Source organism: Hyperolius riggenbachi, chromosome 4 (genome assembly GCF_040937935.1).
Source record: "Hyperolius riggenbachi isolate aHypRig1 chromosome 4, aHypRig1.pri, whole genome shotgun sequence".
Lineage (NCBI taxonomy): Eukaryota > Metazoa > Chordata > Amphibia > Anura > Hyperoliidae > Hyperolius > Hyperolius riggenbachi.
In genome coordinates, this window is record NC_090649.1 from 154,785,895 (window position 1) to 154,813,735 (window position 27,841).

Genomic DNA, 27,841 nt, shown 5'->3' on the forward strand with positions numbered 1-27,841 from the left:
ATATGTGTAAACACATGTGCAGTGACAACTTTGTGGTTTACGTAGCTTATCTCTCCAGGTCAGCACTATTTCTGAAGGTAACAAGAAAAGCAGTGACTAATGTAGTTCAGAATGCAGTTAATCTTGTGACGCACCCACAAGTATATATTTCTTCAGAATTGGGAATTGAGTTTTAGAGCAAGAGGATCTTGAAGTGTTATGCTGGAAATACACGGTTCGTTTATGCACCGGAATCGAGCCGATGGCTCGATGCTGGCGTGTGGATCGATTCCTGCTCGTCCCTGCGGGCATTTCTTTATCTCCCGTACGTTTCTTCTTTTGTTCTCCCCGCTGGTATCAAGCGCGGAATCAATCCGGCGGGGTATTGGACAGGTCAGAAATTATCAATCGAGCCATCAGCGGCTCGATTGATAATCTCAAACAAACCGTGTATTCCCAGCATAACTGTCGGGCATAAAATCAAAAATCAATTATTTTATTTGAATCTGGGAGACCAGCAATAAGGATGCAAACCAGGCAATCCAAAAGTTAAAAATTACTCTTATGGTGCCCATACACGGTACATTAAAAACGTTTGATTTTCCCGTTTATTCGACCAAAACAATGAAATCGAAAAAGTTAAGAATTTTTTTTTTCGATCAAGAAAATCAAACTTTATTTATTTATTTTTTTTCCCCCTACAATAAAAATCCGATCGGACATGTTATTCATTCTAACGGAGTAATCGAACTAAATTATCTAATCGAAAAAATTGTACCATGCATGGGCACCTTTACTTTTCCATCCATCATTCCCCAGTTTCCCTGGTTCTTCTTTGGTACAACTGCTGCATAAAGGAAGTTGCAGGGCATGCTGAGTTTTTTTTCCTTCCCTTTCTTTACTTCCCCCTCAGACATAACTAATGCAGCCTGATTGGCTGAAGCCTCTTTGCCTCCTGTTTTCCTCTCCCACACCTCTGTTCCTCTCTGGCCAATATTTCTCATGCAGAGACGATACACTTTCTACAGCAGAGCTGGGTGGGAGTGTCTGAAGACTGGAAGGAGGGCAGGCAATGATGGACAGAGTAAAGGGGCCCATACACCTAACTATTTTCCCGCCGATATACAGCCATTTCGATCAGTGATCGAAACTGCTGTGAAATCGCAGCGCACACCGCTGACAGAACTATCAATTTCCGTCCGAAATCTATCGTTCCCGTCGATTTCCATCGACCCATCCGTGCGGAAGATTTTTTTCTCGGTCGCCGGTGTGTCGGGAGTGCGTCGTTAGCGGCGTTCGAATGCCCGACGGCCGATGCAATACAGTGGTAATACATTACCTGCTCCAGCCGGCGCGAGTCCCCTGGTCTTCTTCTCCCCTCCGGGCTCTAGAGCTACACAGAACTTCCTGTCCCGGCAGGAAGTTTAAACAGTAGAGCGCCCTCTACTGTTTAAACTTCCCCTGGACAGGAAGTTCAGTAGCCGGAGCGGAGAAGAAGACAGGGGTCTCGCGCCGGCCAGAACAGGTAATTATGCAAGGGGGGGGGGGGGGAGCGGCAGCTCCACAGATTGTGATCGGTTTCAGGTTGAAATCGATTCACAATCTGTTTGCAGTAAAGGTGGCCATACGATCCCTCTCTGATCAGATTCGATCAGGGAGGGCTCTATCAGTTGGTCGAATCTGATGGCAAATCGACCAGTGTATGGCCACCTTAAGGGAGGAAATGTCAGGATTGGAATTTTTTTTCTATAGAGAAATCACTAAAATCAAAATGTGGATAGTGCAATACCTCTATTGTGTAAGTAGAGCAAGTATTAACCTCCCCGGCGTTCTATTGAGATCGCCAGGGAGGCTGCGGGAGGGTTTTTTTTTTAATTAAAAAAAAAACTATTTCATGCAGCCAACTGAAAGTTGGCTGCATGAAAGCCCACTAGAGGGCGCTCCGGAGGCGTTCTTCCGATCGCCTCCGGCGCCCAGAATAAACAAGGAAGGCCGCAATGAGCGGCCTTCCTTGTTTTGCTTAGATTGTCGCCATAGCGACGAGCGGAGTGACGTCATGGACGTCAGCCGACGTCCTGACGTCAGCCGCCTCGATCCAGCCCTTAGCGCTGGCCGGAACTTTTTGTTCCGGCTACGCTGGGCTCAGGCGGCTGGGGGGACCCTCTTTCGCCGCTGCTCGCGGCGAATCGCCGCAGAGCGGCGGCGATCAGGCAGCACACGCGGCTGGCAAAGTGCCGGCTGCGTGTGCTGCTTTTTATTTGAAGAAAACCGGCCCAGCAGGGCCTGAGCGGCAGCCTCCGGCGGTGATGGACGAGCTGAGCTCGTCCATACCGCTCAGGAGGTTAATGGTTTTTTTTTAAAGATAGTATGGCTGACAGCTCCTCTTTAAAGGTGTAGACCAACCTTTCCATATACCCTCAATGGGAGCTACTAGATGACAATGCTGTCTTTTTTTTTTTTTTTTTTTTTTTTTTTCTTCTCTGGTGGTATAGTGAGATGCTGGCACATTCATGTCCTCTTTAAGGGCTGGTTCACAGACCTCTTGTAAATGTCAGCCTTGCGTGGCTGTAAATGCCTCCCATTCAAATTACTGGGCAGCCCCAGTGCAGTTGTTTACCCCAACCCTGCATTTTTATCACCATTTATGCCTGCCTGAGGCTTAAGCAATCCTGAAAGCAACATGTAGCGTCCAGATTTGCTTTCCATGTCCCCCTGCAAGGGTGAAAAACGCCACTAAATGAGTCTCTGCAAGCATGCAGAAAAGCAGTTTGAGACACTGAGCAGAACTCGATGTGAACTGACCTGTAGTAACCAGCCAGTCATTGTCACCCAGTGCCATTTGCCTAATTTGTGAAAGCCGCAGGAATCCTAGCTGCCATCTTGATCCTTACAAATGCTGGGGGGGGGGGGGGGGGGGTATCCGTTACCTGCCCTCCTCCCAGAGCCTTCAGACACTCCTACTGAGGTCTATACTAGGAAGTGCACACTGTCTTATGTCATCAGGAGGGGGGAAATAAAGGGAGGAGAAGGAATATATTATAGACTGCCCCCCCCCCCCTCCCCAGCACGCAACTGTTTAGCCCGATGGTGGCAGTTAAAGGGACAGTGCTCCTAAGGTATGTGATAACTTCAAACTACAACAGCAGAAAGTTTTGAATGCAGGATTAGCATCGTTCTCACTTAATACACTCAGACCAGTTGCCGTTGAAATTTGATTTTTATGGTGACAATCCCACTTTAAAAGGAAATCTAAAATGGGTACGGTATATACCGTAATCCCAACTTGGGCGGCATTTACACTGTTGCAGTTTACAGTAATACCACTTGTGATATCGCATCTTGTACATCACGTGATTACTTTTATTTTTGTCTCTATGCTGTAGGCCTTGTTCACCCTACAATTTGGATGAAGTGGATATGAAAAAAATGAATTTTTACAAATTGTTCTGCATGTGCAGGTCATTTCAACTTGCATTGTTGCACATAGCAATGCGTTTGTGCTTTAGCCTGTGTTTTTTTCTTGCGGAAAAAAAAATGTAAAAAGGTGTACTACGTGTAGTTTTGTGTTTAGCTGTTGAGGTTCACTGATGTGAATGGTTTTAAAGTTTCATGTACTTCTGTATTTGTTTGTAGATCGTACACAATGTACAGCACACTAAAGTAAACCATGCTGCGCATAGTGTGCACAGACTGATCATAAGAGCTGCTAAGAACAGTGTAATCAGTTTCAAGACTTTCATTGCTGTAGCATTCTGGCTCAGTAACTGCATTCTAGTGTTTCATAATATATTCTTTCCACTAGAGGGGAGCTGTGGACTGGTGTACACTGGAAGCCTGCATTTCAGATCTCTTTGAAGATCCGATTATGCAGCTCAAGAATTGGGAAAAATAAAACTGCCAGCCCATTCAAGAATTGTTGAAGGAAAAGATTGCATTTCCAAACTTGAATCCTTAACTTCACGCCTACATAAAATAGTAATTATTGGATCTGTGTTGTATAATCTCTGCTGTGAGGAGAAATAACTGTGTGTAGCCAAAGTTCATTAGTTCCCAGCCTTTTTGGAGCCATGACACATCATGCCAAACGTTAAAGGGGCACTACAGCGAAAAAACTGTAAAATTTAAAATATGTGCGAACATATACAAATAAGTACTTTTTTTTTTTTTTCCAGAGTAAAATGGGCCATAAATTACTTTTCTCCTATGTTGCTGTCACTTACAGTAGGTAGTACAAATCTGACAGAAGTGACAGGTTTTGGACTAGTCCATTTGTTTTTATAGGGGATGCTCAGGGATGTATGTATTTTTGAAAAGCACTTAGGCCACATACACACATCAGACCATAGTCTTTTGAAAATGAAAGATTACAGACCAATTTTACCCCTTCCATGTAGTATGAGAGCCATACTTTCACAGTCTATTCTGTGGAGCTGAACTCCCCATCAGAAAAAAATCTTTGCTAGATGCTGCACACACAGATGCTGTACACATTCAACAGATCAGTATCTGCAAAAGATCTGTTCCTGCCAAAGATCCATTCCTGCAAATTGCATTCATAGTCTATGATATCTGCAGATCATCATACACACCTTGTTTAACTGACATTCATCTGCAGATCAGATCCACCAGGATAGATTTTCAGATCTGCAGATTGTCTGATCTGAAGATGAATGTCAGTTAAACAAGATGTGTATGATGATCTGCAGATCTCATAGACTATGAATGCAATTTGCAGGAACGGATCTTTGGCAGGAACAGATCTTTTGCAGATACTGATCTTTTGAATGTCTACAGCATCTTTGTGTGCAGCATCTTGCGAATATTTCTTTCTGATGGGGAGTTCAGCTCCATAGAATAAACTGTGTAGGTATGGCTCTCATACTACATGGAAGGGGGTAAAATTGGTCTGTGATCTTTCATTTTCAAAACACTATGGTCTGATGTGTGTATGAGCCTTTAGTGAATGGCAGTTGCTTTGTCCAACTGCAAAAAAAGGGAAGGAAACAGCATCCTGGTATCAGTAGTGCACAACCGCGGTTGTGCACTACTGATGCTGTTTCCTGATGAGGCCGATTGAAATCGGCGAAACATGTCGAGCTATACAGCACCCTAGCACCTATTGACCACTAAGTCATCTGGACCTGGACTTATTACAGTGGAAAAAAGTCTTCCTTTGGAAACAAGCCAGATGAAGGAGCACCTATTTGGATCTGCGTATGTATACACCAATTTATGCTTTGCCTGCATGAACTTTGCTGCTATTGCTTCTTTGCATTAGAGGAATTTCCAAGCCCACACACATTTTTTTCCCCCTGTGTTCTGCGAGTGGGAGCACCAGTGGACATTGCTATAAAGGGCAGGAGTTCCCCATCCTTGTTTCATTGAATGAGACTTTATTGCTACAGGTGCAACTAACATCTGCATGGCTTGCTTTGTTGCTGTGTAAACATCTACCTTTATACGCTTGGTCCTGACTGGGAAGATTTTGGCTTTTCCTGTTGAAATCTACTAGTGGATTCTGTGCCCATTGTCTTCCTATTCCCTTGCATTATATTGCTTCCTACATATGGGATTATATTTGGACTCCCTCTGGCTTCATGTTTTTCCTTTTTGCACTTTACCATGCAAGTGCTGTGGAACATTTCACCTTCTAACAGGTCCAGATAGAACTGTATTTATTTGGCATAGGGGACTGCAGCCCCTTATTGCCTCTTAAGTGGTCGGTTGGTTTAATTACATTGATATCAGCATATAAGATCAATCTTACTTCTGTTTTACTGGCTTTTAGACTTTTGATAACTGTAGAGATATAATAAAGATTTTTCTATTTTTTCACATGCACCCAAGAGTCAACCCTTCTTTTGTGATATTAAATGTTTATTGTTGACATGGTGCATGTGAAATTATTATTCATTTGTACAGGTATATACCTTTTCTATTTACAAATTTTTGGTCTCGTCTGATTTCAAAGCACCATTTTTTTTTAGCAATTTTGTAAGTTCCCACAGTAAAAATGTCACCATGTAATAAATGTCAGAATATAAATCAGGGAGAGGAAAGATTTTACAATGTGCAAACACTGACTAAATCATTTATACATAATTATTGTAAAAATGAAGCACTTTTTTTATTGTAGTATTTTCACTGTAGTTCCTCTTTAAATCTTTTTAGGGACTATCTTACTGAATCACAGATTTGTACTACTTACTGTAAGTGACAGCAACATAGGAGAAAACTAATTTATGGCTCATTTTACTTTAGAAAAAATGTCCTTATTTGTATATATTTGTACATATTTTAGATTTTAGTTTTTCACTGTAGTGCCCCTTTAAGATCTCCATGACGCACTGTTGCTGGTACAGTGGCAGCTGCTAATGAGTGTCTTCTCTTGCTGCTGGCATAGTGCCTGCTGCTGCTGGGGAGTGACTGTTACTGGCAAAGTGGAGTGGCTGCTGCTGGTGAGTGGCTATTACTGGTGCTGACATAGTGGTGGCTGCTATTACTGCTGGTATGGTGGTAGCTTCTAATTGGTGGCTGCTGCTTGCACAGTGGTGACTGCTGCCTAAATATGGGATATATATAGCTGTATAATCCTAATGCTGGGTACACACGATGCGATTTCCCGATCGATCCGCGGGATCGATTATTTCCGATATGTTTGATTGGGTTGCGATCAATACAGCTGTCGATCTTGCATACTTAACATGCAAAATTGACGGCTGTATTGATTGAAACCTGATCGAGCATGTTGGAAATCTATCTCACTGATCGAGCGGGAAATCGCATGGTGTGTACCCAGCATTAGAGTTAACTTGGCCATACATCTAGTGATTTTTGTGTGTGTATTGGCACTGCAACGATGAAATCGGTCAAACGCATCAATCTGCCATGCTGGAAAATCTTGGTTGAACATGATAGATTGGGTGTGCTGCGGTGACTGAGGGTTTGTTTTTTTTTGTTTTTTCCAAACTCTGCGTACAATGTCTAACTTTAAAACTTGGCTTCATCACCATGCTCTTTTGTTGGGTGTCATTTGCATCATCGTTTGTTCCTTTATCTTTATTCATCTTTTCTATTCCTCTTAGTTCTAGGGAGACTCTCTATAAAGATATATAGGAGAAGGACACTCCTATCTCCTTAAAAATATACAGGGAAGGACAGAAAAGCGGGAAGAGATCATCCCTCCACCCTGCTCTTCTCCATACTCAACCTTACTTTCCTGCATTCTCTGCCACAAAACCTTGAGATTAATGCTCAATAGAAGAAAACAGAAAATTATAGATGAGAAAAATAAAAAACCCGTACCCACCACACGACTCTCCCGATAGTTCATCTGACGGCTGGTGACCACTCGGACGAAAGGCTGTCTCTGCGCCCCCGCTGTGTGGACATGTGTACAACCACGCGAATGTCGTCCAGCAATGCGCACCTACTGCCACAGCAACCCACATCCCCAAAGACCCTGCGCAAAACACCCGACCGGCTACACCCACCACCCCTGTTGACCACGTGCCGTTGTGCACCGCGACATCATGAGCAGGAAGGGGATTCGCTTAACGTTCGTCGCCAAGGGGTCTCTTATTGCTTATCGTAAAGGTGATAAGGTGATGTAGCAGGACCCATCGGGTGGTGAATATTGAGATTACCATAACCCAGCAAGCAACCATAGCCCTTCTTCCTTCTAACAGACAACCAGGAATGAGTTCACAAATAGTGAGCTACCCGAATTTGTGATTAAAATGAGGCTTAATTGCCTCAGTTGTGCAGCTAGGAGAGAGGGGGTTACTTACCCATGAGGCCGCGGTCTTCTATGCAGTTCAAACGTTTTGCACGTGTCTTAACTGGACGCGTCGCAAGACTTGCTACCGTGCACTTCCTCCTCCCGGCTTGAAGGAGGAAGTGCATGCAGTGAGTCTTTGAATGTGTCCAATAGGACGCGTGCAAGACGTTTGAATGCATAGACAGCGGCCTCATGGGTAAGTAACCCCCTCTCTCCCAGCTGCACAGCTGAGGCAATTAAGCCTCATTTTAATCACGAACTAGAGTAGTTCACTACTTGTGAGCTCATCCCTACTGACAACCCCGTACGTAAAGTGTACCAGGGACGAGTTACTACAAAAGACCCATACACACCTGAGGCTCCCTCCAGCTCCACCTGCACATACTGCCCGCAGCCCCGGCACCGCGCCCTGCAACCCCAGCCAGCCCACTGTCAACCTGCCTGGCGTTCTATTAAGATCGCCAGGGAGGCTGCGGGAGGGTTTTTTTTTTTTTATAAACTATTTCATGCAGCCAACTGAAAGTTGGCTGCATGAAAGCCCACTAGAGGGCGCTCCGGAGGCGTTCTTCCGATCGCCTCCGGCGCCCAGAATAAACAAGGAAGGCCGCAATGAGCAGCCTTCCTTGTTTTGCTTACATCGTCGCCATAGCGACGAGCGGAGTGACGTCATCGACGTCAGCCGACGTCCTGACGTCAGCCGCCTCCGATCCAGCCCTTAGCGCTGGCCGGAACTTTTTGTTCCGGCTACGCTGGGCTCAGGCGGCTGGGGGGACCCTCTTTCGCCGCTGCTCGCGGCGGATCGCCGCAGAGCGGCGGCGATCAGGCAGCACACGCAGCTGGCAAAGTGCCGGCTGCGTGTGCTGCTTTTTTATTTGAGCCAAATCGGCCCAGCAGGGCCTGAGCGGCAGGCTCCGGCGGTACTGGACGAGCTGAGCTCGTCCAGACCGCCCAGCAGGTTAAAGAAGCGGTAACTGCTTTTTATGCTGCTGTGTCCTATGTAGGCATCAGACATCCAGGCCACTGACCCCACAAGTGCGAAATGTAGAATTTTCTCAGTTTGTGCCATTATAGTTTTAAAAACAAAACTTTCTACTGTGGATAAAACCCACTAATTTTATTTGCCCATTTGCTGGTTATTGCAACGTTTAGAATATTTCACTAGTACAATGTATGGCGCCAATATTTTATTTGGAAATAAAGGTGCATTTTTTTCAGTTTTTTGCGGCCATCACTAATTACAAAACCATAAATTAACAAAAGTAATATACCCTCTTGACATGCATATTAAAAAAAAATTTCAATTCCTAAGGTAACTAGTTTGGGTTTTTATGTGTTATTTTTTTATTTTTTTTTATTTGGGTACTATGGGAGAGCGTGGGAGGGAAGGCGTTAATTTTAAATGCAAGTGTGGGTATTTTTATTAAAATGTATTTAGGTGTAATGGTACTATTGTCGCCTCGCATATTTCCTATTCGCATGCTATAAGTACGTGAACAGAAGTAGACTAGCACCAAGGTTTGGTTTTCTGTCCAAAACAGTATTTTGATAGTCAGTATTTGATTGGGGGGGGGGTGATACAGGAGATCTCTGGCATTGCCGGGGCACTAAGCAGTTGGCAAAAAAAATTTGATTTTCTGCCTGTAAACTAAGTACTTTTTTTTTTTTTTTTTTTTTTTTTAAATAGCCTGAAATGTGGGGAAATGTTTTGGGAAGCTGAATTTTTCGTACTAAGACCACTAGCTCCCCCAGCCCCTAGAACAGAATTGTGACTGATTATATTTTCTGAGCTATTCACAATTCTGCAAAGTACTCTTGATTAAGTTAATATAATTAAATTAGGATGACTAGACCTTGGTGAATGGCTTAAAAAAAGTAAACTGACTAATCACTTGTTGACATATTCTCTCTCCTCCCATTGTGCTGGATCATTTATCAAATGGCATGGCAGGTAATAACACACCCATTGTTGATAAAGCTTTAAAGCCCAGCTGCAATTCTTCTGGTGACACATCAGCTCCTTGCATCGGTTTATACAACTCTGTCCCAGCACAGGAGAAGGTTGGAAAGCACTGCTTAGCTCCTGGGTTTTTCCTTTTAAAATAGGAAGGCTCACTAAATGTGAAGGATAAAATGGCGTGCAGACGTTCTTACATGAACTCCTCATTCTCGCGCCCTCTTTCTCGTGTGAGACCATGCTGGTGAGTGAGCTTTCTTTTTATAGTTTTCTCAAGATAAATTTTATTAAATGCCTTTACTGAATAAAGTGATGAAATTGTTAATGTTCTTTTCTGATGTGATTGAGTTTGTGTTAACTGATTACCACTGCGGTCACATTTCACTACTGCTATTGGATGAACATTTCCACGGTGCACTGCTAGTTTGTCTATTACACAGGTTCTCAAAGTGTTGGGACTTGTGTTGTGGGAGTACATGAACTTGTCACAATAAATCAAACCTGGTAAGATTTTGAGAAGAATTTGGCATTAATGAAATACTTAAAAAAAAAAAAAGTATCTTAACTAATATATGTATCAAGGTGTACTTGAAGATATACACGAAAGGGAGTTTGTTTTCTAACACTGTTTTCTATAAAAAGTGGTAAATGCTATTCTAGTACATAGGCTGGAAGTAGGGCTGTATACCCTTAGTATAGGAGAGGCCATTTCTTTATTTTTTTGTAGGTTTGTGGAGGATGTGCAGTGTAGCTATGACTCTCTTACCTTGCAGCAGGGGAGTCCCAGGTTCAATTTCCAGCGTGGGCAACTGTGTCCATGAGGCTTGTATGTTTTCACCTGTATACATAGGCATCATCCTACATTGCCAAGACACACTGGAAGGTTAACCAGCCTCCTCAAGTAATTTACCCTAGACTTTAGCAAACAATAGCAGATTGGGGTGTGCACACACAGTATACAGGCATGACTGAATGAGCTCTGCTCGGCTCCTTGTGTAGTGAGTGCTCCAGGAAAAAAGCACTTTACTAATGTTAGCTTTTGTAAGCTTTCTTGTAACAGGAGTTTAACTGTCCTTATGATGCTGCGGAGCTGCAGAAATGTGTGGGTGATTGCTGGTAATAAAATTGCTCACTAATGCACTTTTGTTAAATGCAAGGATACAATCGTGAACCATGGCATTTGCAAGTGTCTTCATTCCTAAGGATGCTTTAGCCGTGTTCCCCAACCCTGTCCTCAAGGCCCACCAACAGTGCATGTTTTGTGGAAATTGACACAGGTAGGTGATCAGCTCTGTTGCAACACTAATTACCCCACCTGTGATTGTGTGGTTTCCTACAAAACATGTACTGTTGGTGGGCCTTGAGGACAGGGTTGGGGAACTGTGCTTTAGAGGAAGAAATTGTCAATTAAAGCACCAGATATTGAATTATGTGGATAGATTTAAATTGTCTGGTTACTTGTGTACCCATTTGTACAAAACTTTTGTAGGTCCTTACCTAAAATGTTGTATAAGGTATACTAAGTTAGCAGCACCAATGTGATGTCGCGGGGTGAGCGATGAGAATGCTATTGGCCATGACTCGGCCAAGTTGATCCACCTTGTGCATTGTTGGCTGGGCGGTGGTCAGGGGCTGCTGTGCACATGCTGGATATTTGGCAGAGGCGGTCATTATTGTCCACCTTAGCTGACTTGAATCTAGCATCTGTACAGAACTTTAGACTCGGCTAGAGCTCTTGGTGTATTACTTGTGATGGGTTCAGGGTGTAACTCTGCTTGTCAGTCCAATTTATTAAAACAGCTTGTAAGGGCCCATTCACACTAGAAACACTTTTCTGAATGTTTTGTGATTGATTTGCATTTTTAAAAATTGCTCCCATTCACTTTCATAAAAATCGTGGAAAAACGCCAAACATTTCTACACAATAGGATATTCTGGGATAAAGGGTACATAGTGTAATGTTGAGAAACACTGGACTAGAGAATAGTAAGCATCTGTTTAGCTCTCTGCTCACACAACTGTTTAGAGAACCTGTGAATAATTTTCATGTGGCTTTCACTGCTGGTTTAGAAACGAAACCCTGGCGGAGAGTGCAACAAGTATTCGGTATAACAGTTGACTGACTTTTTTATAAGTCGGGCAAGGCAATATTTAAAAGGTGTTAGTGCATGCTATGGTGTGCTTTGTGGGAATGGTAACACTGCTGTTCAAGTTGCTGCACTGTGCACAACCTTTTTAACTGCATTTGCAGACTTAAGTATTTCTTGTTTAAAAATCATTTCTATTATTTGTACTATTGAAGCTAATATAAAAACCAATTGCAACTCATTTACACTCACTCACTCCCTCCCTCCTATTATCCCTTAACACTTCGCAATAGTGTGGTTGCATGACTCGCGTTGCTGGTCCTTTACTGCAAATACGGGCTTCTTCCCACACTCTGGAGAGCCAGTCAGTAACCTGACATGTCCTATATTCACCTGTGGGGGGGGGGGATGGGGGGCTCTGCCGTTTTGCCTCCGAGAAGACAAAGTGAAAGGGAGGGATAGTGCTTAAAGGGAACCTAAACTGAAAGGTATACGGATCTTTCCTTTAAAACAATACCCGTTGTCTGGCAGTCCTGCTGATCTTTGTTTGCAGTAGTGGCTGAATCACACACCTGAAACAAGCATGCAGCTAATCCAGTCTGACTTCAGTCAGAGCACAGTATCTGCATGCTTGTTAAGGGGCTGTGGCTGAAAGTATTAGAGATATAGGATCAGCAGGAGAGTCAGGCAACTGGTATTATTTTAAAAGGAAAAATCCATATTCTCAGTTTAGGTTCCCCTTAACATAACGTGGACTGTGGTTATTCAGCACACTAAAATACGCCAATATTTGCTGGGGCACCATGATCTGTAGTTATTCCCCTGTCCCTCCCCGGAATATTTTTTTTAAAAAGGTAAGAAGGGGAAAGTGACAATGACCAGGAAGAAGCTGCAGTGCTGGCCAGAGTTGATCTCTCAGGCAATTGGAAGAAGTGAGTGAGGTCAGGTGATGGCTCTGTGTGAGATGAGAAACTTCCACTCTTTCGGTAGCTAAAAACTGACAGGCAGGTATTTCAAATATACATACAGAAAAAATGACTAATGCAAAAAATAGAGCTTTTAAAACTTATTCTGTGCATTGAAAATTAGAGGTTGAACTAGAAGGGTTTTAAAGGGATACTGTAGGGGGGGTCGGGGGAAAATGAGCTGAACTTACCCGGGGCTTCTAATGGTCCCCCGCAGACATCCTGTGTTGGCGCAGCCACTCACCGATGCTCCGGCCCCACCTCCAGTTCACTTCTGGAATTTCTGACTTTAAAGTCAGAAAACCACTGCGCCTGCGTTGCCGTGTCCTCGATCCCGCTGATGGCACCAGGAGCATACTGCACAGACACAGACCATACTGGGCTTCTGGTATACACTCCTGGTGACATCGGTGGGAGCTAGGACACGGCAACGCAGGCGCAGTGGTTTTCTGACTCTAAAGTCAGAAATTCCAGAAGTGAACTGGAGGTGGGGCCGGAGCATCGGTGAGTGGCTGCGCCGACACAGGATGTCTGCGGGGGACCATTAGAAGCCCCGGGTAAGTTCAGCTCATTTTCCCCCGACCCCCCTACAGTATCCCTTTAACTGAATTTTTGTTTGTACTAGTAGCAGAGTATGTGTGTCTTTATTTTTTTTATAATGCCAGCTCTTGATGTAGTTTCCTTCGGCATATTTACAGAGCTGTAAATGTGCAATAAAGAAGAAAATGGAGTCTCCCCATCCCTCCCAGAAGTGTAGATATAATGGAATTATTAGGTGTAGCAAGTTGAGCAAGAAGTCTATGAAAAGAAACTTGCTCAAGAAGGCATTACCTCATTATGTGACTATTAATGATTAACCGGACATCCACTACTCATCATTCAATCACAGAGATGAAAGTAGCTTGATCTTTATTACATCTGAGGACTTGTGATAGTGGTGTGTACCCAGGGCACAATCCAATGTACTTTAAGTTCAATGCTTAGGTGTTTTTTTTGTTTTTTTTTGTTAGACATTTCTACTGGATTCCGGATTATTGGAGAACTATCCATTCAGGGTTAGGGTTTATCAGATGCTAATAATTCTGGCTTGCATTCCGATGTATTGCCATTTGCATGCAGCCTGAATTTGGTCCAGTCCACTTAACTTCCTGTCAGTTTTGATTAGCCAATTCAATGCTGTGTACAGTTTGCATGCTAGATAGAATTATTTGCATCTCATTGACTCAGGACCCCATTCGCCATCTGTATCCTTTAGCATAGATTTTCAGAGCTTCAGGCTGTGATGTTCTAAGAAACCTTTTGATCACCTCTTTGCAATCTGGATAGCCTGACCATTTTTAGGGATTGTCAGTGAGATGCAAACTGTTCTGAGTTGATAAAGGATTATGTAGATCTTGCATGCAAATGTATGCTGCTAGAAAACTTGCGGTTTCTAATTCTGTCAAGCTAGAATCTGATTGGTTCATGCTGCATAAGTTTGCATGCAAGAACTACATAATCCTGTTGATGCAGAACAATTTGCGGGTTACTTTTGTTCACAAAACCTGTTTTCAACGGTATTTTGAGCTGCCTTGGCTCAAAACGGGTGTACCAATCTATTACGTTGCATACTTAGAGCTGCAGGAAGAGCTATGCTTTGATTGGTTCAGACAGACTGCTGGCGATTGTCCCCACCAGGGTATACGCTGTGTCGTAATTGAGATGAATGGGAGCATCCATGTCACAGCATTACCATTGCTTGATCCAGCACCGCAGTTTATCGAGATTCCTCAGGCGCTGCATGTCAATTGCATTTGCTGTCAAACACTTTCTGGAAGGTAGCAGAAAAACGTTTGAGCAAAACAATTTGCCGAGAGCCGTCAGTGTGAACCTGGCCCTAACACTCCTTGTGAAAAGCAGTTTTCCAAAGACTAGAAGCCTGCTTTTTCACATGCTGCTGCTCTTATGTCCCTTTTTTTTTTTGTACAAAGTGATGGGCGGGAGTAAATTTGAATTTATTATTTTTCTAAAAGCAACTCTTCTTTTGAAATGAAGAATCCAACAGACGTTTGGTTGTTTTGTATTATACTAGTGGTAACCCTGGTTATTCTGTGAGTACATCAGTTGAACACACTATTGCATGGCATAAACATTACATAAGGGGCAACAAAATAACTTGTGTTTACTGATATAATTTCTGTGTAATGGCATTTGAATGCTTCATTAAAGAACAGTAAACATTGTACACATTTGAGTTAATTCACATGCCCCTTCTATGAATCTAACCTGTCAGAAAACAGAAACCAGATTTGCAGTGACTGCCTGAGTCTAGAAAGCATGGCCGCACATGTGCATATTCTTTAGTATAGCTTTTTAGCACTTTAGCCTTGGAAAGAAAAGGCGGTATAGATAGGCTCTGTACAGTGATCTGCTGTATAAGATTTTAATAGATACAGAATTTAAGAAACCTACCAGTGTAAGAGACTGAAGTCATAAATGTAAATATGAGCCTCAATAGTACTGCACAGTAACTTCTACATTGGTGTGGAAACATTGTGGGGCCTTAATGATATTACCTATTGCTGTATATTTCAACGTGACATTATGATCTTTAGACGCAAACCAACCAGTAGAGCTCTAATTAACCTTTTTAGGTTTCAGGACGTAGATTCTACGTCACAATTGAATGCTGCTCTTTGTTCCATGACATAGAACCTACGTCCTGCATTTGAAACACTGCTAGCCCCGTGCGCACGGCGCGTATACAGATCAGTTATGTGAACTTCAGTTCACATGAACTGATCTGATGACCTGTGTAATGAACGATTGCTGCTGCAGCAATCATTCATTACATGTTGGGGGGCGGGCGGGGCACAGGCAGGTGTTAAAATAAGTATTGGCGGCGATCGCGCGTGCCCACAGCTAGTGAACTGATTGGTCATGTGAACTTCACATGAACCAATCTGATGACCTGTGTAATGAGTGATTGCTGCTGCAATCATTCATTACATGTAAATAATGTAAAAAAAAAAAAGTAAAGTAGTAATTAACAAAAAAGTCACATGATCACACACATTGTACTGATTGGTACATGTGAACTAATGTTCACAGAGCCAATCAGATCACTTTTAAGATGAATGACATAGTGGAGCAGACGAACATATATGCTGCACAATATATTGCTGACAAACCAAAGTCAGTTTATGCCACAAAATGGACACCAACTGATTTGGCTGAGCTCAATTTTTCTGGGCCTAACTATTAATATGGGCCTAGTATGGAGACCACAGCTCAGCATGTATTGGAGCAAACATCCACTCCACCAGTCTCCTCAGGATTCGGGGAAAATGACAATACGAAGGTACAAAATGCAATAATGTGGAAGACCTCAGTCGTGAAGATCCATCTCAAGACCGCTTTTTTAACCTCCTTAGCGGTATGGACGACTTAATACGTCCATTACCGCCGGAGGTCGCCGCTCAGGCCCCGCTGGGCCGATTTGAATATTTTTTTTTAAACACGCAGCAAGCACTTTGCTTGCTGCGTGTCTCACCTGATCGCCGCCGATCCCCCGCTGCGATGCAGGGCCCCCCAGGCGAGACCCCGTGCGCTGCCTGGCCAAGTGCCAGGCAGTGCTGAGGGGTGGATCGGGTCTCCCTGTGACGTCACGACGTCGATGACGTCACGGCGTGCGTCGCCATGGCGACGGGGGAAGCCCTAAAGGAAATCCTGGTTTCAGAACGGGATTTCCTTATGGCTTACAGCGCCGGCGGCAATCGGAGGGGTGGGAGGGATGCGGAAGGGAGGGGGGCATCATGTAGCTAGCGCTAGGCTAGCTACATGATTGAAGAAAAAAAAATGAAAAAATAGCGCTGCGCTGCTCCCTGGCGATCTTTAATAGAACGCCAGGGAGGTTAAAATAAGGCCACTTCTGGACCATCTGAATGCAAAATTCAGTGAGATTTATGTACCTGAGCAGGAGATCGCAGTTGATGAATCCCTAATGCCCTATAAAGGGAGGCTGAGCATAAAACAGTACATCCCCAGCAAACGAGCTCGGTACGGAGTGAAACTGTACAAGCTTTGTGAAAGCAGTACATGGTACACCTACTCATTCCGTATATATGAGGGGGAAGGACAGACTACTACAGCCTGAGGGGTGCCTTGCTTATAAGGGCACCAATGGAAAGATTGTCGTAGACCTTATTAGCAGGGCTGTGGAGTCGGAGCAATTTTGGGTGCCTGGAGTCTGAGTCGGGGAAAAAGTACTCCGACTCCTAATGAATTTGTAACTGTAATTAAAGTAGAAAATGATAAAATGTTCTATTTCTCAGATAAGTCATTAAAAATGTGTGTGTGTGTGTGTGTGTGTGTGTGTGTATATGTGTATATATATGTATATATGTATATATGTGTGTGTGTATATATATATATATATATATATATATATATATATATATATATATATATATATATATATATATATATATATATATATATATATATATATATATATATATATATATATATATATATATATATATATATATATATATATATATATATATATATATATATATATATACATATACATATATACACACACACACAGTAATAGCTGTGCTCAGTCCACAAAAATGAAATAAACCAATCAAACTGAGTTACTTGTGCTGCTTCAATAAAGCAGTCCCCGTATTTTTAAAGTCAGATATACATATCTGATTGTGACTGTACAGTATATATGATGTGTACACAGGAATCTCTTATATATACTAAATGACGTCTATGCTGTAAGAATAAAGCCTGATGTGTAGCCGTGTCACTAATAGAGATGGTCAATGAGATGGAAATCTGCATTGTTGCTGGTTTATGCAAATGTATGCACTCTTTGCTCATGAAATCAAATAATTTGATATGTTAAAATTTGGTTTGGTGACTACAAATTAAAGAGTACCTGAGACTGATGAAAAGAAGTGTTATACATACCTGGGGCTTCCTCCAGCCCCCTTCAGGCTAATCAGTCCCTCGCTGTCCACCTCCACCACCTGGATCTTCTGCTAGGAGTCTAGGTAATTCAGCCAGTCAGAGCAGTCTGGCTACGTGCCGCTTCCACAGCCAGGAGCATTCTGCACCTGCGCAATAGTGCTGTGTGGTATCAGAGCTACCGATATGAAGAGATAGTTTACACGGTTTTGCACACTGCTCTGTGCTGTCAGAGTGGCGTTATGGCAAAAATTAGATTTTTGGATGGCTATACTTGAAGACATTCGCCTCAATTCACTAAGCTTATCTCCTGTCTTTAATAACTCTTCTAGAGTTGTTACCATGGTGATAAGGCATGTAGTATTCAGGAAACATTTTACCCCAGGCAAACCTAAAGTTAACCCTTCTGTCTTTAAGTTAACTCTTCAATCCTTAAAATAACTCCAGAGTTAGACAGGCTGTTTATTAACTGCATGTGAAAATAACTACAGAGGAGGTAACTTAACTACAGAGGAGGTAACTTAACTACAGAGGAGGTAACTTAGAGGTAACTTAACTACAGAGGAGGTAACTTAAGGAATGAAGAGATAACTCTTATGTGGAGGTAAGTTTTCTCTTGCCTTATTATCTCCAGCATGATCTTAGTGAATTGAGGCCAATGTCTAAGCAGTTATACAAAAATAGACTATCAATGGAGTTTTTTGCCCACAGCAAGCGATACGTTTTGTTTACTCCCATTCTGATATAGACAGCATTGCTTACATTACTGATTAGAAAAGCTACCAGTGTTTTTACAGAATGAAATTATGACAACCAGCGGAGTATTTTGTGGAGCAGTTTTTTTTCTTTAAGCCACGAGGAGGTATTGAGTACATGTGACTAACTGGGCCAGAGGAAAAGTACAGCATATGTTTATAGGTGTGTGCGTGTATAGTTAGTTACACAAGATGAGATGTTGCAGATAAGTCACCTGTATCTAGGCCACTGCTGCGGAACCCTGATCACCTTTGCTAGGCTATTCTTATCTTGGATAGCTGGGTATTCCTGTGTTATAAATGAAGATCTTAACACCTCTGTTTAGCGAGACTGTGCTTTAAAGATCTTTAAAGAACTTATATGAAAATAACTAATGATAACCTGAACTGAAAATAAAAGCAAGGTGAGCCTATGAAAATATAGGTGGTACCATAAGGTACAAAACTGCTAATCTCTACCCTGCCTCAGAATCTGGTAATGCTGAAATCCCTCTACTCCCTGTGGCTTTGACAGGGTCACTATGCTCAGCAGGGCATGGTCTGTAAGGAGCAGGGATGGATGGACATCACTGGAAAGAAACACTCCACACAGATTGTTCTGCCGGAACTGAGGTCAAGGGACCTGGAAGCAGAATACGGAGAACTTGGAGGGAACTTTCCTGGGGAGGTATAGCTAATTTTCACCTCTGGTTCCTATTAATGTGTTGTCCAGAGATGGGCTTTAAAGTAAAGCCTATGGAGATGGTGGAAAGGTGAATAAGTCCCTGCGTCTTATAGTCCGAATGTATGCCAGTGTAATGTGCAGGGAAGCCCTTATATAGCCGGCGACACTCCAAAGTCCCCCTCCTAGTCCATAGGCGCCAGCCATGATCCACCTCTAGCCTGGTGCCCTCCATCCTCCTCCTGGCCAATAGCAAAATAGACGCTGGGCCCGCCTGAGGTGCTGTCGGCCTCCAGTTATTGGCGCAGGGCAGCGCCAATCACAATACAGCGCTCAGCCCGACATGCAAGCTTTGTTGAGCCCGCCCAAGATGCTATTGGTGGTCCAGTGACCGCGCCAATCAAAATACAGCACTCGCCCTGCAATCACGCTACAGCGCTCCTGCAACAGGCAGAGCTGGAAGCAGCATGGCAGCCTCGCTTATCCCTGACTCTGTCCCACAGAGCAGGCGCTGCTGGTGGCTGCGAAAGATTCAGAAGTGTGGGGCAGAGTGTATGCACAGCCGTCTCCAGCCCACAGTAACAAGCTGTAGTAAGCAGCTGACAAGGGCTCAAGCAGGATTACCAGCCAATCAGTGGCCACTGGATGTTGTCTGCCACACACCGCAGAGAAGCTATTCCAAGACCTGAGAAGGGTGAGAACCTCATAGCAGGCAAATAACCTTTCCTAAGCCATTTTGCAGTATGATTTGCATACAACATACTGCATGCAGTGCATTCAGGGCCCGTTCACACTTAGAATCGCAATTACTGCTGGCGTTTTGCAAGGAGTGATTTTTCCCGTGAATAACGCTGAAAAATCACTAGACACTGCTGTGGTTTTGTAGCGATCGTGATTAGCGTGCTTTGCACGCTAACCACGATCGCGGAACGCTCGTCGCCGGCAAACCGCTGCATGCAGCACGGTTGTGGTTAGCGCTAACCGCAACCGCAGCAGTGAGAGCACTTCCACTCGCTACATTGTGTAGCGTTTTTTTGATAAACCGCTAGCGGTTTGCCGTGAGCGGGAATCGCGCGATTCCTGCTCAGGTGAGAACGGACCCTAACAGTGTGATGAGCACATTTAAATTGACAGCGAGGCATACTTGCATTATACTGTATGCCCCGATGTATGGTCTCACCACAGCGGCAACATGCAGTGCAGTGTTTCGGGACTATTGCTATGCAATTGTAGAAGAATCGCAACAGAATCTAGCAAGTGTGGAAGGGGTAAAGGGTTTTGCAGGGGAAAATAAACGTTGTAACCCATTCTTTTCCTTGAGCACTATCTAGGAAGCGTAATCCAGATTGGCTTCTATACAGTGTATATGCATTCATGTTGTGTGTTTTCTATAAATCATCGCTTTAGAAAAATGCTGTATAAATGTGTGTGTGTGTGTGTGTGTGTGTGTGTGTGTGTGTGTGTGGCCTGTAAATAGTCAGTTCCTTGGGTGTACCAGAACTCGCTGAGAAAGATGTGATGCATTTGATAAGCTGGTAGATTTAGTTATACTACGCACAAGCAACTCAAGTGTTGTGGTTTTTTTTTTTGTTTGTTTGTTTTTTGTTTTTTTTTTAGATCTACATTTGTAGATCTAACCTTTTTGATACATTTTACATATCCACATTCCTCTATAAAGGCCATGGTTAAAGAGAACCCGAGCTGGGTTTGAAGAATGTGATCTGAATACAGAGGCTGGATCTGCCTATACAGCCCAGCCTCTTTTGGTATTCCAAACCCCCTGTAGAGGCAGATCCAGCCTCACTATGCAGATCATTGTTCAAACCCAGCTCGGGTTCTCTTTAATGTGAGCCTTTTCTCTGCAACGTCCAAATAAATGCATGCAAAATACAGTGTGCTTGAACTTGGGCTATAAAGTTATGGTCTAAGCGAGGGAAAATAGATATTCACTAATGTAACTAGAGGGTATTTGTTAAATGCTTTGCAAAGTTCCACTGTAATTGAAAACTCAGCCAATAGGTACCCCTCTAATTATGGTCAGTCCACACTATGATGGACGCAGCCAGAGTGGGTAAAGTACTTTTATGTATTGGACCAGCTTTGTTGGTCCATTGAGATGTTTGCTTTGTCTGTTGAGCAGAAGAGTGCCTTATTATAGAATGTGCAACATATCCGCTGTCTGTCATTTATCATGTGGGTTGCCAAGGCCCATTGTGGTATTACACCAGACAAACCTGTATTCAGTGAACATTGACTTTGTGTACGAGGCACAGATCCACTCTACATGTGTCTGGTACACTATCATCCACTCTGTAAAATGGCCTGGGAGAGGGCTTAGTTGGAAGCTGAAGTACCTCTGGGAATATATAAAATCACTTTGGCCATGAGGTGAGAGAACTCTCCTTGCCCCTTCATGTAATAGTGGCAGAGGTTGCTTTTCACAACCGCACTTGAGGGTATCCCTGAGACAATATATCTTGGAGGTGATCTGGTGATGATTTCCTTTTTTATTTGTTTTTACCAGTGGTGGAATCATTTAAAAGGGACATTGTGCAATTTAGACGAGTCTTAAATGTTTGGGTTCTTAAATTTCCGTGATGAGTTTTCTCTGTTGGGGTAACTTTGGCCACTCTTTCTTCATCTGGAGATGGTGGCTCGATTCCTGCTGCATTCGAGATAACTTTGCGACCTTCTTGTACATTTTTTTTTTTTTAATGTAATTTGAAGTGTGGCATGCCATGTGACATTACCTAAAAGGTTTTGCTGGAAAGGTTCTATTTAAATGACATTTCAACAGTGCTGCCAATGGCCAAGCTGGGGTGTGTCTATTCGATTATCCTTTGTTGAAATTTAGATCATTGGTTTATTTAAAGCGGAGGTATTTTTTTAAATGTTTTGTTTCCTTAGGTTGTGTTTTGTATTATAACATTTTGTTTCTCAACATATTTAGCATAAGACTTGCTCTGTAGCTATGGGATTATGCAAATCTTTACAACCTTGTGATTAACTCATCTTGATTAAATATTTGTTCTTTCTTTAACAGTTCATCAAGTGCAAATGTTGTAGCCATTGACAACAAGATTGAGCAGGCAATGGTAAGTAAAGTTTAAAATAAATTTCCCTTAATATGAAAGTGGTCTCATTCATTTCCATAGCATGTACATGATAGATAAAATCAGTTTTCCAATGCCTCCTGATCCATTTTCCCTGTTTTTTTTTTTTGCAATTCAAGAATTGGAAGCTTATTCTGAATCTAATTTTTCTTTCGCTAATTTGTGCAGTTTTATATAATTCGTACATATGGGTTTTTAGAGGGGGGGTTTAATATGCATCCCATATTTGGGTTTGGTTTTTCTTGCACCAACAAGTGGCCATTCGGGAACATCTTGGCCAAGAAAGTCTCTCTCATGCACATGTTTTCTGGAAGGGGCTCCATAATGCTTTACACCGTAGTACTTCCTGCAGTATAAAGAAGAGAAAGACTGGCACTAGATGAGGGTAAGAAGACTCTGGGTTCACCGGATTGAGTGCTCCATGCCAAAACATGCTCTCAGAAACATACAATTGTGCGTGAAAAGAGGCACTGTAGTAGCAAAGTGCGGTACCTTTTTAATCCACGGTGTGAGGCACAGTATGGGTACACAGTGGGGGTGAGTAGTACTTCCTGCACTACCCATAGCAACAGTATGTGCGGCTTGGCTGTAGCTGAAGGATATGTATCTCAGCATGGAGCTGGAACTGTTCCTCATAGGGATCAGCATTGGCTCAGTAATCCTGATTCTAAAGATTTATACACAAGCACACAGTACAGTGTAGGCAAATTCGCCCTTCATTTTGTACATTGTATAATAGTACATATACAGTGTAGACATTCTGCTAGTGGGATTGATGCCTTAACCACTTCATGTCATGAGCTGTGGGGTATAAATGAACGCGTGTCCCCGCAGCCCACGTGTACTTGGGCAGAATTGACTTTATAAATCTCCTATTTGTGCATCTTTTAGTGCAAATGGGCTCTTCATTTTGCAGGAAGTGGTTAAGGCATCTTCAGACAGTTTCAAGTATGATTCATAGAACTGACATACTTAATTGACTAGTGTAATTTCCTGTGATACTTCTAATGGAGACCTGCCGCACGACTGTCTCAGGAGAAAAGCGTAATCGGCTTGCCAAATCCAACAGTCGTTATTATCCAGATCATACAACAGTCACTGAATGGTTATACAAGGTGTCCTTACATGGTTTGCATAAAAAAATAAATAAATAAATCTCCAAAAGCCAGGAAAGTTCTGGTTGAAAAAGAGCGGCACAGGAGTGACCTCATGCAGGAGCTGGGTAATGGGGAGAACTGTGCTATCAGCTGAAGCGATCCACCAGGCTGATTGCCAGCCAAGGGTGGTCGGAGCTGATATATGTGCTGGTTTCACAGCAGAGCCGGTCATTATCAGCCGATTCAGGCAAGCTTCATCTAGCTTGTGTGTGTATATAGCTTTATTTGCATCAGGAGCAGAATTCTCAACATTTCTATATGCTAGACTATAAAATGTGATATAGGTTTATCTATATAGAAGTATTGCTTCTTCAAAGTCCTATGGTTATCCAACTTAAAGATGCATGCATAAAGTTTCAACCTCTTCAGGGCACTTTCACAGGGACAGTTGACAGCTGTGCATCCATGACTTGTAACCTCCTCCCATGTAGCTGCTGGCCACGTGCAAGCAGGTGCAAATGTTTGCTAAATGACACCTGACCTGCGCACCCGATTAGTGGCAGCCAGACATTACATAGCTTTCTAAATCTCTGCAATTGTACTGTCAACCACTGACAAACTACAAATACCACCATTATGGTTGCATTACACAGGAACTGAATGGTGCTTATTCCCATGCAGATTAGGGGTCCATCTCGAAGATTTAGCCCCCCCTGTACTATAAAGGGTACCTGCAATAAAGTGTGTGTGTGTGTGTATATATAGTTCCAATCCTACTAGCAAGCCTACCGATGTGCCTTCACAAAAAAAGGTCAGTTGGGTAGTGGTATGTGTCTGTGCCACACTGTTGCCAATGGTATGATCCTCAGATTAGGCTGCAGACTGAACTCTTCTGTCATTGAGTAATGACATGCTTATGATCGAGTATTGCATCTCCACTTTTTCTGCATGAGTTGTCTGATAGTTTTGCATTGCCCACGTGTACTTGTGTACTTAGGCAGAATGGACTTCATAAATGCATTGCTGTCAATTGTATTTCTGCATGTGAAAAAAAATGTGTGAACTAGCCCATTGATTAACATTAGTTGCCATTTCCCTGTGCAGAAAATGCACAGACAAACTGATGAGTGGAGACAGGCCCTACACTGCTATTTTGATACGCTGGTGTAAATGTTTTTCTGAGGTTCCTACTTGAACAGAAAAAAAGGAGCACAGCCTAGTTCAGTTTAAGAACTGTCTCTTGTCAAGTTGTCCAGCTCACTGAATACTTGCTGGTTTTGGAAACTATCCAATCCCCTTTTAGATGCAGATATAGCATTTGTCATAACTACTTCCTGTGGTAAGATATCCCACATTTTTTACCGTGAAGAACCCTAACTGGCTGCATAATCTCCTTCATGCATAGTTTATGCTCCCTTGTTTCTTGTATAGACTAGGGATAAAAGGCTTATTGACCAAGCTTCTATATTGCCATTACATGCGTTTTATATTAGGGACGTAGATTGCCACTAAGTAATCTCTTTTCCCAAATTAAATAGGCCTAGTGTATCTAACCTTTCCTTGTGAGGCCTTCAAACCTTTTGATTTAGTTGCCTGTTTTGGTACTATTTAACTCAAATATTCTTCCTGTAATTTGGTTTATCTGTCAATTAAAAAAAAAACATTATGTTTATTTATGTAAATGTGTTCATGTCCTGGATCACACTACTTATTCTGCTTTGTGTGCTAGTAGTTTATTTCATTGTTCCTTGTCATTATCTGTAGTCAGTGCATTGCTCACTTTTTCATCAAGTACCGGATGTTCTACTGCCCACAAAAGAGCTAAGAAAGGGAAGTAAATGTCTGTGTGAGTTGTCAGTGCAGCTATCACCGGATAAACCTTGCATATCATCAAAGCTGTAAAGGGAGTCTATACTCATTATCTCTATGCCTCACCTGATTATGTCACAGTCATGCATTACCTCAGGGTTCACCCACAGCAGTCAGCATAATTGTTGAGAAATAATGGAATAATGTCCTCCCACATGTCCATTGAATAATTTGTGCTGATATTCATGGCATACATGCATTGGCTTAAATTCATCAAAGGGTGTTCGATAACAAAATCCCAGTCCTTAAAATACCGCATTCGGTATTTTACACTTCACTGTGCTAATTCATCAATATTTTCACACGTGGTAGTTGTTCGGTAAGTTACCAAAGAGGTCCGTGCAGTGAGGGCATTACAATAGGAAAGAGGCAGCACCAACATCCCTATACATGTGCCTTTTATATTTGTTGTGCTGCCTCTGCTCTTGCTGAATCTGTCTCATTAGTCTTAAAGAGAACCCGAGGTGTGTTTAAAGAATGTTATCTGCATACAGAGGCTGGATCTGCCTATACAGCCCAGCCTCTGTTGCTATCCCAAACCCCACTAAGGTCCCCCTGCACTCTGCAATCCCTCATAAATCATAGCAGTGCTGTGAGGCTGTGTTTACATCTGTAGTGTCAGTCTCAGCTGCTCCCCCACCTCCTGCATAGCTCCGGTCCCTGCCCCCGTCCCTTCCCTCCAATCAGCAGGGAGGGAAGGGATGCAGACGGGGACCGGAGTTCTGCAGAAGGCGGGGAGTGCAGCAGACTGACACTATAGAGATAAACACAGCCAGCTCTGACAAGCTGTTTGTCAAAAGTGTGGCTGTGATTTATGAGGGATTGCAGAGTGCAAGGGGACCTTAGGGGGGTTTGGGATAGCAACAGAGGCTGGGCTGTATAGGCAGATCCAGCCTCTGTATGCAGATAATATTCTTCAAACCCACCTCGGGTTCTCTTTAAGTTTCTATTTACTTGCCACAGCTTAGATGTACTGCTGAGAAACATTACACATTCCCTGCTTAGGTCATTTTGCCACGAGCTCCCACTTGCATCCCTGCATATTTAAACAGGCACTCAAGGGGTTACACTACCGAAGGGTGCCTAGAAAAGAAGGGTGCCTGGAAAATAACTTGAATTCTTTTCTCTCCCCTGGCTGCCTGGGGGGGTCTGTTCCACCCGAGAAGCCTGGCCAACCTATCAGCAGCACTTGCAGGGGACAGGGGAGGTTTCTATGGTCCTGTCACACACTGAGAAGGCATTCCAAGCTCCTTATCGACAGGGGAGAGCTGGAGATAAACACCGCACCGCATGTTATCGAATGCTGTGAGCTTGATGAGTTAACATTTGCTGACATTTTACTGACATGTGTTAAGGTAATCACTTAACAAGTCGGTAATTTATCTCTCTGCACAGGAATGTCTGCTTCTCATGCGGTAACTGCTTTGATGAATTAACATTTTACTAAGTGCTCCGTAAAGTCAGCTGTTTTCAGCATTACCGAATGCGGTAATGCTTGATGAATTGAAGCCATTGTGCCATTTAGAGCTAAAAAAAGCCTGTGACTTAGAGACTATGGCCTCGATTCATCATTCTCTTTGAGATAACTTTTTCCAGTTTGTTAAATTACCGAATTCGAAGTTTAGCGATTTCTAGTTGTATTCATCAAGGTTTTTCCTCATTCGGTGTGAATTCGATAACAATTCGGTAACCATTCGGTAACGTGTCGATATTTCCATTTTACAGTGGTACTTTAACACAAGGCCATAAGATTCCCATGGAATTGTGGGTAAAAGGCAGTCCTTTGAGCACTACGTAGCAACATTCTGAATAGGGCTTTACACCTGGACCAGGATTCTGAAAGTGGTTGGGACAATCCCACAATTTGATAGGAGCCTTTTCTAAAAACTTAGCAAATTAGTTAACCCTGACACTGCCTGTGTTCTCTTACAAGATGATTCAAGAGAAATGCAGATGTCGTGTTATAGCAAATAAATCTATTCTCTTACAAATTTATATGGTTGCAGACCTTATTCTTGCCCTTCTGTGCCTTTGAATCACTCTCAGCTGATACATAACCACTTCAAATGGCTCCATCTTCTCTGTCAGCAATGATCTGACAGGAATAACGACAGAGCAGTGAAGGAGATAACTAATCCTAAATGTAACGCTAAACCACGCCCACTTTCTTTTTCATGAATTGCACTTTATTCCGTTTTAGCGAATCGTTACCGAATGTTCGCTAACAGCTGTAGATAACTTTGATGAATCCTGAAATGAAGTTAACAAATTCGGTATTTTACCAAACTGTTAACAAATTTGCTAAGTGTTGATGAATCGAGGCCAATGGCCTCGATTCATCAACACTTAGCAAATTTGTTAACAGTTTGGTAAAATACCGAATTTGTTAACTTCATTTCAGGATTCATCAGTTATCTACAGCTGTTAGCGAACATTCGGTAACGATTCGGTAACGATTCGCTAAAACGGAATAAAGTGCAATTCATGAAAAAGAAAGTGGGCGTGGTTTAGCGTTACATTTAGGATTAGTTATCTCCTTCACTGCTCTGTCGTTATTCCTGTCAGATCATTGCTGACAGAGAAGATGGAGCCATTTGAAGTGGTTATGTATCAGCTGAG

At 42.8% G+C, this 27,841-nt stretch overlaps 1 protein-coding gene across 3 annotated transcripts in view; it reads left to right on the forward strand.

Moving 5' to 3' along the window:
- Window positions 1-27,841, forward strand: part of TSC22D2 (TSC22 domain family member 2) — a 73,778-nt gene that overhangs the window by 38,717 nt on the left and 7,220 nt on the right. For 2 of the 3 annotated variants that reach the window (XM_068280802.1, XM_068280803.1), the window contains one exon: window positions 22,187-22,238. In XM_068280802.1, the coding sequence (XP_068136903.1) occupies window positions 22,187-22,238 (52 nt within the window). Of the gene's footprint in view, window positions 1-22,186; window positions 22,239-27,841 lie in introns of those variants that run through there. The other variant, XR_011031376.1, reaches the window with a different exon arrangement.